The 12,875-nt window shown below is 36.6% G+C and overlaps 1 protein-coding gene across 15 annotated transcripts in view; it reads left to right on the top strand.

Annotated features, from left to right (window-relative positions):
• The window catches only part of KCNT2 (potassium sodium-activated channel subfamily T member 2), a 431,812-nt gene that overhangs the window by 159,640 nt on the left and 259,297 nt on the right, over window positions 1–12,875 (top strand). For all 15 annotated transcript variants that reach the window (XR_015143756.1, XR_015143755.1, XR_015143754.1 and 12 more), the window contains exon 5: window positions 2,561–2,620. Coding sequence is in view for 8 of the 15 variants with exons in the window: in XM_086345575.1 (XP_086201701.1) it covers window positions 2,561–2,620 (60 nt within the window). In the remaining 7 variants the exon portion in view is untranslated. The remainder of the gene's footprint in view (window positions 1–2,560; window positions 2,621–12,875) is intronic.

The raw sequence follows: 12,875 nt of genomic DNA, 5'->3' as shown, positions 1-12,875 counted from the left end.
ACCACGTTTGCCTTTTTACCTTATGTTCTCAATATCAGGGGCATGGCAGAATCTTGATGAATAATTGTTAAATGAATAAACAAATGAACCAATAGCTCTTATTACCAATGGGAAGAGCTTGGTCCCTTAGTAGATAATTTTGCAAATAAACAAAAAGTATGCTCTGGCATTAAAAGGGTCCTGAAGAAGGAGTAAGGAAATGTGAAGGGAACAGTGCTTCTGAATTACATATTTGGTGTGTTTCCTGGAGTCCTGTGTGTTGTTCTTTGTTCTTTTTTCTGTTGATTTTCATGCCTAGCAAAGTTTTTACAACTTCACATTTCCTCTACTCCTGTCTCTTTCCTTCAGATGCTTTTTAGTTTTGTTAATTTTCAAAAGCAAAAATTATTCAAAGAGTAGAGTCTCTAAGATTAAAAGCATTAGAGATTGGAAGATAGTTGAATCTGGAAGGAATGGAAAGATTCTAAGACTCATTGTTTATAAGCAAACATTAAAATACTTTAAAATAAAATATTTGGTTTGTCATTTAACATCAGGGTGATTCTGAGATCTGTACATTTTATATGCAACTATGAATTATTTTGATTATGTATGCATTGTGTTTATTACTATGAAATCAAGTTTTTACTGTGTTTGCATATTTCCTATTTTATAAGTTGTGTTTTATGTTTTTTTTTTTTAGTGAATCTTATAGCAGTGTCATTAACTTACAAATAACTCTTTTCAAATATTTTAGTTTCAGTAAAAATGCAGTTTTTAATTTCTGAGTTAGATTCCTATATTATCCATCAGTGAGGTGCATACATATAAAGTAAGTTAGTATTTTTCTGAATAATTATATATGGCCTTGAAATATATTTTGATCATTCAAATTGTTTCTTACTTAAGAGTGATATCTTTAAATATGAACGCTCATTTTTCAATAGGATTTTGAGTAATTCATCCTGAAAATGGTTTCAAGGTCACCTAACAATGTGTACCTTTAGAATGGCACACATGAGTTAGAAAATTTGTGGGGAAACTCTAAAAAGTTCAACTTTTCTATTTTAATAATGTCTGGCTACTGTATGCACTTCCGGACTTATTTTACTTATATTGTCATGCATTCATATGTTTTTAAATTATCCTTATGTTTTAATATGCACCTATATCAAAATTTTCATTAAAACAGGAGTCAGAATCTAAAACTCTAGGGCATCTGCTTTTCTGACAGGTTGACTTAACCCTCACAAATCTATGAACAAATATATTTGTTACCTTAAATACTTCATGTTGATACTTGCTTAGTATTCCTCTCTCCCAAAGTGCTTAGAGTCTTTAACACAAGACAATTTGGATGTCCTTTCTGTTGGAGCCACTGTTCTTTGGGAGTTGAGCTGAGGAAATTGTATGAGGAGTAGAGATGAGAGAGAAAGGCGGGGACTTGTCTAGGGCAGTGCAGGATGCCCATGTCCACTGCAGAACGGGGATTGGTTATGAAGTCTGTTCAGACGGAATCTGAAAGTATCTTGGACCATTTGCTTTAATGTTCAAGGATGTTACTGTTTACCTTTGTTTGAGGTGGATGATAGGATGCAAATACCCTCTAACTCCAAGCTTGTATTCTTTGATTTTTCTGTAGGGAACTGCCATTTTTGGCAGGTGAACTGAGAGGGAGGCTGTGTGGCTGGTTTTATGGTGGAGCAGTCATGTGATTGTGTGTATCAAGGATACATATCATTCAAATTCCAGTCATCTGACTATTCTAATCCCACACTTAACATTTGTGGTAATAAATTTTAAAAGACTTACTGAGGAGTATTAGACATTATAAAAACTAAACTGCAGTGCCCAGGACAGCCTGCTCCCTACCACTTGTATATAGAAGTTAAGAGTGTCAAACAGCACCTCTGTTGCTGAAACTCGGTCTCTGTTCACCAGAGTCAAATAGAAACACGGAGACAGAATTTTGGGTGAAGTAGAAAAGAGTAGCTTTAATTGCTTTGCCAGGCAAAGGGGGCCACAGTGGGCTAATGCCTTGAAGACTGTGTGACCCCTCTTGGAGGGGATATGAGGAGTTTTATAGTGTTCAAAAAGCAGGGTGTAATCAGCTCATGGACATTTCTTGGATTGGTTGGCATCAAGGTGAAGTTTTGAGCATGATCAACCTTCTGCTTTCAACTAGTCTAGGGTGTATGTTCTTATGGTCAGCAGTTTTCATCTGGATAGGGAGTCTGCTTCCTGTAAAAACAGGCTTTTATCTGTATCTTTCTGTGGGATTCCAGTGATACTGTTATGTACCAGAATTATAGTCTAAATTGTTATCAGTTCTTTAGCCCAACAGATTTTCCTTGTTTCTGTATCTTCATATTTCCCAATCATTAACTCTTGAGTCACCATTTTACTCCAAAAGACAAGGACACGAGGCCTTGTATACGGTTTCAATCCCTATATCATATATGATATATATACATACTCATATGTGCACACACATACATAGGCATATATTTATAAATTGATAGTATATTCAGAATATATATCTTTTTTGCATCTTCTCATTAAGGCATAATTTATATTTTAGGTTTTAGTGGCACTGATAAGTCTCTTTGAAACAATACTGCTTGGTTATCTCAGTTATAAGGTAAGTTGTTTTAATTAGAAATTTTCTGCCAGTGGAACACACTACTAGCATTTACCTAGTATTCGTCTATTTATAATTCACACTCCGGGGCTAAAGCAAGATCTTCTTAAACCCCTTTAATTATTTTGGGCCTCTCCAGTATGTAATAAAAAGCTGTGGTAATATAGTAATGTTTTCCTTGGTGGCTTAAACACACTTCACTAATTCCTCTGGTCTAATTTACCCAGTGTATGCATGCTTATATAAGGCAAGTGAATGAAATTGTTTGGCTTTTTATTGTTCTCAACCTCTTCTCCTGATCTGTACAGAAAACACTAAGGGAGAAAAGTGTGTCTGTTAGGAATTATTAAAATGAATTCCCTTAATTTTTGGCAAAACTTTGCTTGGCTAACCCAATTTAACAAATGTTTATTGAGCTCTTGTTTAATGAAGAGCACCACAATGTGCATTGTTTTTTGTTTGTTTTTTTCTTTTTTTCTCAATGAGTTTACAATCCAGAAATGAGGGTAGGCAGGAGAAGATTATACAGGCAATAATAATACAAGGTGGAATAATAAGTACATCCCATGAGATGCAAATAAATCTCAGTGGGGGGTTCATCAGTTCAGTTCAGTCACTCAGTCATGTCTGACTCTTTACGAACACATGGATTGCAGCAAACCAGGCTTTCCTGTCCATCATGAGCTCCCAGAGGTTACTCAAACTCATGTCCATTGAGTCAGCGATGAAAACCAGCCATCTCATCCTTTGTCATCCCCTTCTTGTCCTGCCTTCAATCTTTCTCAGCATCAGGGTCTTTTCAAATGAGTTAGCTCTTTGCATCAGATGGCCAAAGTATTGGAGTTTCAGCTTCACCATCAGTCCTTCCAGTGAATATTCAGGACTGATTTCCTTTAGGATGGACTGGTTTTATCTCCTTGCAGTCCAAGAGAGTCTCAAGAGTCTTCTCTAACACCACAGTTCCAAAGCATCCATTCTTCGGCACTCAGCTTTCTTTATAGTCCAACTCTCACATCCATACATAACTACTGGACAGATTATAGCTTTGACTAGATGGACTTTTGTTGGCAAAGTAATGTCTCTGATTTTGAATATGCTATCTAGGTTGGCCATAGCTTTTCTTTCAAGGAGCAAACGTCTTTTAATTTCATGGCTGCAGTCACCATCTGCAATGATTTTTCTGTCCAAGAAAATAAAGTCACTGTTTTCATTGTTTCCCCATCTATTTGCCATGAAGTGATGGGACCAGATGCCATGATCTTCGTTTTCTGAATGTTGAGTTTTAAGCCAATTTTTTCACTCTCCTCTTTAACTTTCATCAAGAGGCTTTTTAGTTCCTCTTCAGTTCAGTTCAGTTCAGTCACTTAGTTGTGTCCGACTCTTTGCGACCCCATGAACTGCAACACGCCAGGCCTCCCTGTCCATCACCAACTCCTGGAGTTCGCTCAAACTCACGTCCATCGAGTCCGTGATGCCATCCAGCCATCTCATCCTCTGTCATCCCCTTTTCCTCCTGCCCTCAATCCCTCCCAGTATCAGAGTCTTTTCCAGTGAGTCAGCTCTTTGCATGACGTGGCCAAAGTACTGGAGTTTCAGCTTTAGCATCATTCCTTCCAAAGAAATCCCAGGGCTGATCTCCTTTAGAATGGACTGGTTGGATCTCCTTGCAGTCCATGGACTCTCAAGAGTCATCTCCAACACCACAGTTCAAAAGCATCAATTCTTCGGTGCTCAGCTTTCTTCACAGTCCAACTCTCACATCCATACATGACCACTCGTAAAACCATAACCTTGACTAGACGGACCTTTGTTGGCAAAGTAATGTCTCTGCTTTTCAATATGCTATCTAGGTTGGCCATAATCTACCTTCCAAGGAGTAAGCGTCTTTAATTTCATGGCTGCAGTCACCATCTGCAGTGATTTTGGAGCCCCCCAAAAATAAAGTCTGACACTGTTTCCACTGTTTCCCCGTCTATTTCCCATGAAGTGATGGGACCAGATGCCATGATCTTAATTTTCTGAATGTTGAGCTTTAAGCCAACTTTTTCACTCTCCTCTTGCACTTTCATCAAGAGGCTTTTTAGTTCCTCCTCACTTTCTGCCATAAGGGTGGTGTCATCTGCATATCTGAGGTTATTCTGCCATAAAGGTGGTGTCATCTGCATATCTAAGGTTATTGATATTTCTCCCAGCAATCTTGATTCCAGCTTATGCTTCATCCAGCCTGGCATTTTGCATGATGTACACTGCATATAAATTAAATAAGCAGAGTGGAAATATACAGCCTTGATGTACTCCTTTCCTGATTTGGAACCAGTCTTTTGTTCATGTCCAGTTCTAAGTGTTTCTTCCTGACCTGCATACAGATTTCTCAGGAGACAGGTCAGGTAGTCTGGGATTCCCATCTCTTTAAGGATTTTTCACAGCTTCTTGTGATCCACACAGTCAAAGGCTTTGGCGTCAGTAAAGCAGAAGAGGATGTTTTTCTGGAACTCTCTTGCTTTTTCGATGATATAATGGATGTTGGCAATTTGATCTCTGGCTCCTCTGCCTTTGATCAATGCAAAGAAATAGATGAAAATATTAGAATGGGAAAGACTAGAGATCTCTTCAAGAAAGTTGGAGATACCAAGGGAATGTTCATGCAAAAATGGGCTCATATAAAGGACAGAAATGGTATGGACATAACAGAAGCAGAAAACATTAAGAAGAAGTGGCAAGAATACACAGAAGAATTGAACAAAAAAGATCTTCACGACCTAGATAATCACGATGGTGTGATCACTTACCTAGAGCCAGACATATTGGAATGTGAAGTCAACTGGGCCTTAGAAAGCATCATTATGGACAAACCTAGTGGAGGTGATGGAATTCCAGTTGAGCTGTTTCAAATCCTAAAAGATGATGCTGTGAAAGTGCTGTTCTCAATATGCCAGCAAATTTGGAAAACAGTAGTAGCAACAGGACTGGAAAAGGTCAGTTTTCATTCCAATTTCAAAGAAAGGCAATGCCAAAAAATGTTCAAACTACTGCAGAATTGCACTCATCTGGTACACTAGCAAAGTAATGCTCAAAATTCTCCAAGCCATGCTTCAACAGTACATGAACCATGAACTTCCATATATTAAGGCTAGATTTAGAAAAGGCAGAGGAACCAGAGAGAGAGGTTATATCATGGGATGAAAAGACCTATTAAGCAGAGTTCTTGAACCAGTGATTTCACTAAAGTAAGATCATAATTTCACTTAAAAAAAAAAAAAAAAGGCAGAACAACAGGGATTTGTAGAATTAGCAAAGGAATAAAATAAGAAATGTGCATATAAAATTGGAAGAATGAATAAATATTTAGGTTTGGGCAGCATATGGTGTGTTTGGGAAAATGTTGGGATAAGTTTGCTACAGTATTGTGAGGGCCCTGTAGAGAAACCTAGAATGGGAAGTTGGTGCAGGATGTTGAACATGAGAGTTCTGTAATTGTAACTAAGTTTTAGGAGTATTAGTTTGGAACATCTGCGCAAGCAGAAGTCAAAGAGACATTCCACTGAAGTCCATATGCTCTGCTAAGACACAACTGAAGTAGAAAAGGAAAAGCGGGAGTGAGGTTTTGGCCAGGTGAGAGGGATAAATTACTTCAATGCAGGAAAAGTCATGAAAGTAGAAAGTGAAGACATCATCAACAGATTGGTTGAGATAGAAGAAGAGAACAAAATGTGAAATATCATTTTAAGATTTCCTAAATCCAAATGACAGTACAAGGCAGTAAAACCAAGAAAAATTACATCGAGGAAAAAAATCAGATTGGGGTCAAGATAGATGGAATAATGGAAATTGTTTTGGGAATGATGAATTTGAGGTATTTTTGGACAAATAGGTGTAATATGCAGAGAACTGAAAAGGAAGATCTGGGACTTGCAGAAGAGATTTATTAAGCTTTGACAGTTATTTCCAGTGAAATGTTGAAGAAAGCATGCAAGTCCATTAAGGATGGGATAGTAACCAATGGAGAAGAGATGACCCATGTTAATGGAAATGCTTATGTTGTGGGTCTTGAAAGAATAGAGCAATGAGGGCAGACAGAGGAATAAGTGAGAAGGGTGGAAAGTCTTCAGAATGGTTGTCATAATTATTGCTGATTTCCAGTTCACAGTTATTGCATGTACCATATAAACAAGCACACTCAAGTTTCTGTTTTGAGGGGATTCTTATCTAGCATATAAATTTCTTTCTCATTTCACAACATAAAGTCTTAAAGGTAACATTCTGTTGACTACTTTTTAATCTTTAATTTGGAGCAAGGAATCTTTTCAAACTCACCTTTTTCCCCTGGCTTCCTTTATAAAATTCTTATATGTGCCACCTAAAGAACATAATACCAGTGTCTAATCAGGTAAAATGGATGAATTAGAAAATGTAGAAAGAAAAGGGTGCATGGTTTCCAAATAAACACAGATGGATTTATTTACTGATTATGAAGAAAATAAAATATTAAGAATGACTAAGAGAAAATATTAGATGAAAGATATGAATGATGGCAGGTTTAGTAAGAAGCTTGAGAAAAGCAATTGGGTTTACAGTTTAGGAGATCATTTGTTATTCACCCTTAAGAGACCAGTTTCAAAGGAGTACAACTGAGAGTAAAATTTTCAGATGAAGATTGTTGATTGATCAGTATAGAAGCTCACTAAAAGTAGTAGAATGAGGTGGAAGATTTCCTTGTGATGGTAAAAATCTGCATGATTTAAAATGAGCTGGTAGAAGGTACAGGAAAAATGATGGATAAAGCAAGATTTATAAAAAGTAAGAATAAGCTAGATTAGGAAGTTGAGGATTACTAGTTTGCTTTGGATACATTCTGTTCTTTTCTGAGAACACTGAAGATGGAAAATGGTGCCTGAAAGAATATTTTGAAGTTGGAGGAGATAAGCTGGAAAATTTTGCATATATGTAGCCACTCAACCCTAACTTACCTAGAAAGTACTAGCTTAGTGACAGTTTAGAAGGAGATGTTGAGGAGGGCTCTTTAAATGATTTATTAGTGAATCTCCTCGTCAACGGAGAAGGCAATGGCAACCCACTCCAGCACTCTTGCCTGAAAAATCCATGGACGGAGGAGCCTGGTAGGCTGAAGTCCATGGGGTCACTAAGAGTCAGACATGACTGAGCAACTTCACTTTCACTTTTCACTTTCATGCATTGGAGAAGGCAATGGCAACCCATTCCAGTATTCTTGCCTGGAGAATCCCAGGGACAGGGGAGCCTGGTGGGCTACCGTATATGGGGTCGCACAGAGTCGGACACAACTGAAGTGACTTAGCAGCAGCAGCAGCAGCAGCTCCTCGTCAAAATAGCTACTTCATAAATATGTTGTTAAGTTGCTAAGTTGTGTCAGACTCTTTTGCAATCCCATGGACTGTATCCATTAGGCTCCTCTGTCTATGGGATTTCCCCGGGAGAAATACTGGAGTGAGTTGCCATTTCCTTCTCTAGGGGATCTTCCTGATCCAGGAATCAAACCGACTTCTGCATTGGCAGGCAGATTTTTTACTGCTGAATCACCAGGGAAGCCCATAAATATGTACTGATCGACAAATTTGGATTTTGGAAACTTAGGAGAAAGAAAACAATCGAGTAAATTAATATCCAAGGTGTTATCTTCTAAGGTCCTTTGTATGCATGTGATAAATGTTGAATGTAATATACAGAAAGTGATGTACTGAAAAATAAGGATGTGGGTGTTTTTCTCTAATTTAATGAAATATTTTCCACTGTAACAAGAGTATCTACAAATACATAAACTGGTCAAAATATTAATTTGCGTTCGTGAGTGTATTTGCTCCAAATTCTAATTAAAACTTTATATAAAATTAACTTTGAGGCTTTAAATGCTAGCAGTCATTTAACAAGCACAGACTCAAGATGGAATTATAGTTTCCCCTTGTGATTTTATGGTGCTGACCTTTGTAATCAATTAATTCCTGCAATTTATAAAATGAGAGCAAAGATTATAAGACCTCGTAGATAGGGCTAGATGATGTATAATATTTTCATTCTGACCTTCATAGACATTAATGTCTAGGTCATGGTGGTTGAGTCTTGTGTGTTACAACACGAAGGATAACAAGGGCTTATGTGATGTGGGGAGGATTTCTTTTCTTTTCATTGTTGTCTTTTAGTCATTAAGCCATGTCCAACTCTTTTGAGACCCCATGGACTGTAGCCGACCAGGCTCCTCTGTCCGTGGAATTCTCCAGATAAGAGTACTGGAGTAGGTTGCCATTTCCTCCTCCAAGGGAATCTTCACAGGCCAGGGATCAAACCCGAGTCTCCTGCATTGTGGGCATATTCTTTACCATCTGAGCCACCAGGGAAGCCCTTTTCCTTTCATATGTTCAGTCAAATTTGTGAATTCTTATGACTCTTTCAATAAGCTGTTGGATACACTGTTGGAATGAATAAGTGATAACTGTTTATAGCACATATATAAGGTAAATCCATATAGCAGAACTTCAAATGAGGTCCTTCTCTCAAATTAGGCTTTTAAGAAAAATTATAGACAGATATGAAGAAATGGATATTGCATTAGGAGTGAAATCCATTTCTAATATTGCTGTTTGATATTTCTAGTTCTGAATATAAAATCTACATACAATTTCCTCTTATTTGTTTATATTTATATATATACACAGATAATGTATGTATTTACATATACAACATATATGTTTGTACACACTATTTTAGACATTCTAAAATAAGCATGACTTAATCTTTAACTTAAAAGGTTTAAACTATCATGGAGATCAAAGTTTTTTAAAATCAAAAGACTTAATAGGTAGCACCAAAGTGAGCAAAACCTCTTTAAAGTGTGTGTTAAATTTAGCAGATAATAATTTAAAAATGCCTGGCATTCATTCCTTCCGTCCTCTGTCATACAGACAGCAGATCTGAACTTAAATCATCATTCTGTTCATGTTTGTCACAACTTGGCAAAATATCCATGAGGCTTGCCTGACAGGAAAATCCTTATTTCTCTGCCACATGAATACCGTCTGTGTCTTTATCGACTGTTTTCAAAAATATAACAGTACTCTATATATATATACACATTTATTAAATCAAAAGGATTTTGTGCATTATGCACAAAATGCATAATATCCAAACCTCTTATAATGAAAATTCACCACACTTAGAAAGCTTTTGTTAAATCTATAGTTTTTTTTTTTTTCCCAATACAGTAATCACTTATAAAAAGCATCAGTTCTGAAATGTTAGCTTCATGATGGGCTTATTTCTGGAAAAGAACAAAGAATTCATCCTAGGACTCCTAGATCCTGGTGATTCTGCTTATTATGCCACAGGAATGGTAAATCTAAGTGTTGTTGGGTTTATGTTTAGAAATACAAAGTAACGCTGCCATAGAGTTACTCCATATTTTAAACTCACTAAAAGAAAGTTAAGTCTTCTGGATTAAATATTTTAAATATAGGTATTCTTAATATTAGAGAAGAAAGTGCTTTTGAAGAGTCTCTTGTTCCCAATTTGGGCTAACAGCAAGTAGATTACCATAAGTCTTATACTTTTTAAAGTGCTTTTTTTTTTTAGAGTTACCTAGATAATAGTTCTAAACTTGTACTTTCTTTTATGATAAAAAAAAAAAGCCTGGTACATTTTAGGAAATCATCTGTTTTCTTGAATTTTTATTGGTTGAGGAAAGTTGCATCCATACCAAGTATAAAATAGATTAAATTTTATTTATATTTTACTGCATTATGTCAATAAGAAGAGGAACATGGAGAGTTCTACATGCTTAGTACAGTTAAAGCTATTTCTTAGAAACTATCTTTTTTCTTTAAGAAGTTACCTTTTGGAAGAAGACTAATGCCTTTCATCTCGTTCAGGAAAATATGATTAAGTGGAACAGGTACTTAACTTAATTTTGAAAGGCATGTGCCTGCCTTTTGGATCTTATTTCACACTTCTCTATGTAGTGCCATCTCTAGATTTATGTTTTCTTTTTTTGCCATCATTGCTTTTATCCTGAGCCTATATTATGTAGGCTCATGGGGACTCCCTAACAGCCAATGCAACTTTTGGATAATTTCTCTATTTTTCATCAGCTATTTTTAGGGGAGATAATTTGTGAATATATCTTTAAGTTCAGAAGACAACCTGAGATTTTAGAACTAAACCTAATGAATATAACTGAAAAAAGACGTTTATTTTTAGCAATGAGTATATTGCCTCCCTGTATAATTTTAGATTGTGAAAGTCAGTCCTCAGGTGGAAGTTCATTATTTGCCACAACATACACACACACACACACACACACACACACGCACACACTAGCTGTGAATCAACAACAGGAGTGTGTTTGACATAATGCAGATGAGGCGCTTCAGACCGGCAAGAACTGTGCTTGAAACAGAGCAAAGAATTGTGAACTAAATGTATGCTCTCACCTGGACCACATTAAATTCAGTCACATGAGTGAAGTGAAGTCGTTCAGTCATGTCCAACTCTTTGCGACCCCATGGACTGTAGCCTACCAGACTCCTCCATCCATGGGATTTTCCAAGCAAGAGTACTGGAGTGTTGCCATTTCTTCCTCCAGAGGATCCTCCCAACCCAGGGATCGAACTCAGGTCTCTTGCATTGCAAGCAGATGCTTTACCGTCTGAGCCACCAGGGAAGCCTGGTGCTCTCACCTGGACCACATGAAATTCAAAGTCAAGTGTTGATTAAATATATAAAAACAAGCTGAAAAAAAGGAAGGAGAAGGGTGTTGATGAAGAATCAAAAAACCAAGTGTGGGAGTCTGATCTTGTCTAGAATGTGTATAAAGAGGAGGTGGGTAAGTCTCAAAACACTCAGATTTGAATTAATAGCTGAAAGATGTGTGTGAGTTAACTAGGTAAAGGAAAATTGGAGAGGAAGGTGGGGAGACCAATTAAGAGGTTAGAGTGGGAATAGAGTTAAATTGAGAACCAGACAACCCAAGATACACTCATGAATCAGAAAGTCTTATTCAACAATTATACTTAGGTAGTGTGTGAAGGGGGCGGCAGAGGATGAGGTGGTTAGATAGCATCACTGACTTAATAGACATGAATCTGACCAAACTTTGGGAGATAGTGAAGGACAGAGGAGCCTGGCAGGCTACAGTCCATAGGGCTGCAAAGAGTCAGACATGACTTAGTGACTGAACAACAATGGCGTGTGAAAAGAAGATGCAAAGTTTCTCCAGGATCTTTGGTTTTGTTGCTGAGAGTCAGTTAGGACAAACATCAGAAACTTTACTTTTAGGTTGTCCATTTTATTGGCATATAGTTGCTTGTTGTCATCTCTTATGATTCTTTTTGTTTCTGTGGTATCAGTTATAACTTATTTTTCCTTTCTAATTTTATTGATTTGAATCCTCTCACTTTTTTATCCTGATGAGTCTGCTAAAGGTTTTTCAATTGTGTTCATCTTACTGAAGAGCCACCTTTTAGTTTCATTGATCTTTACTGTTGTTTTCTTTGTCTCTATTTCATTTTTTTTTGCTCTTATCATTATGATTTCTTTCCTTCCACTAACTTTGAGTTTTGTTTATTCTTCTTATACTAGTTGCTTTAGGTATAAGGATAGGTTGTTTATTTGAGATTTTTCTTGTTTCTTGAGATAAGATTGCATTGCTATAAATTTCCTTCTTAGAACTGCTTTTGCTATATCCCATAGGTTTTGGATTGTCATATTTTCATTGTCTTTTAAATTTTACTTTTAGACAAATTACCCACAAGGTGCCTTTGAGGCATTCATGTGAAGCAGCACATTAGACAGTAGAGATCTGAAACTGACTCTCAGATACAATATTGATCCAGGGTAGAGATAAGACATTGGAAGTCATTGGTTTATTGTTGATAATAAGTTGAAGTTGTAACATAAATGAGATTACCTAAAATGGATATATAGCCAAGTACTCTTGAAATGCTTTCTTCCAGAAAATTTCTGTTGAGCTTTGTGGCCATAAGTTTAATGATTTATATGACTTAAAACAAAATGAAATTTTTTGAGTGTTTCCACATGGATCCAAGAAAATGAAATACAAATGCTTAAGTTCAAAATCAAAGCAATTATACCAGAAGGGAAGAGTATTATAACATATTTGGAACTTTCCTTTATTCAATATTGTGCTCATTGAACTGTAATGGTCATAGAAACAAATAAGTTTTGTAAAATGTTAAAAACACGTATCAAGGTAGTTAGTGGTGAAGGTACG

Source organism: Bos grunniens, chromosome 16 (assembly GCF_055505025.1).
Source record: "Bos grunniens cultivar Pamir isolate PY7600 chromosome 16, Bosgru_T2T1.0, whole genome shotgun sequence".
Taxonomy (NCBI): Eukaryota; Metazoa; Chordata; class Mammalia; order Artiodactyla; family Bovidae; genus Bos; species Bos grunniens.
The sequence above is the reverse complement of the archived record's forward strand: the minus strand, read 5'-3'. Positions and strand labels throughout refer to the sequence as shown.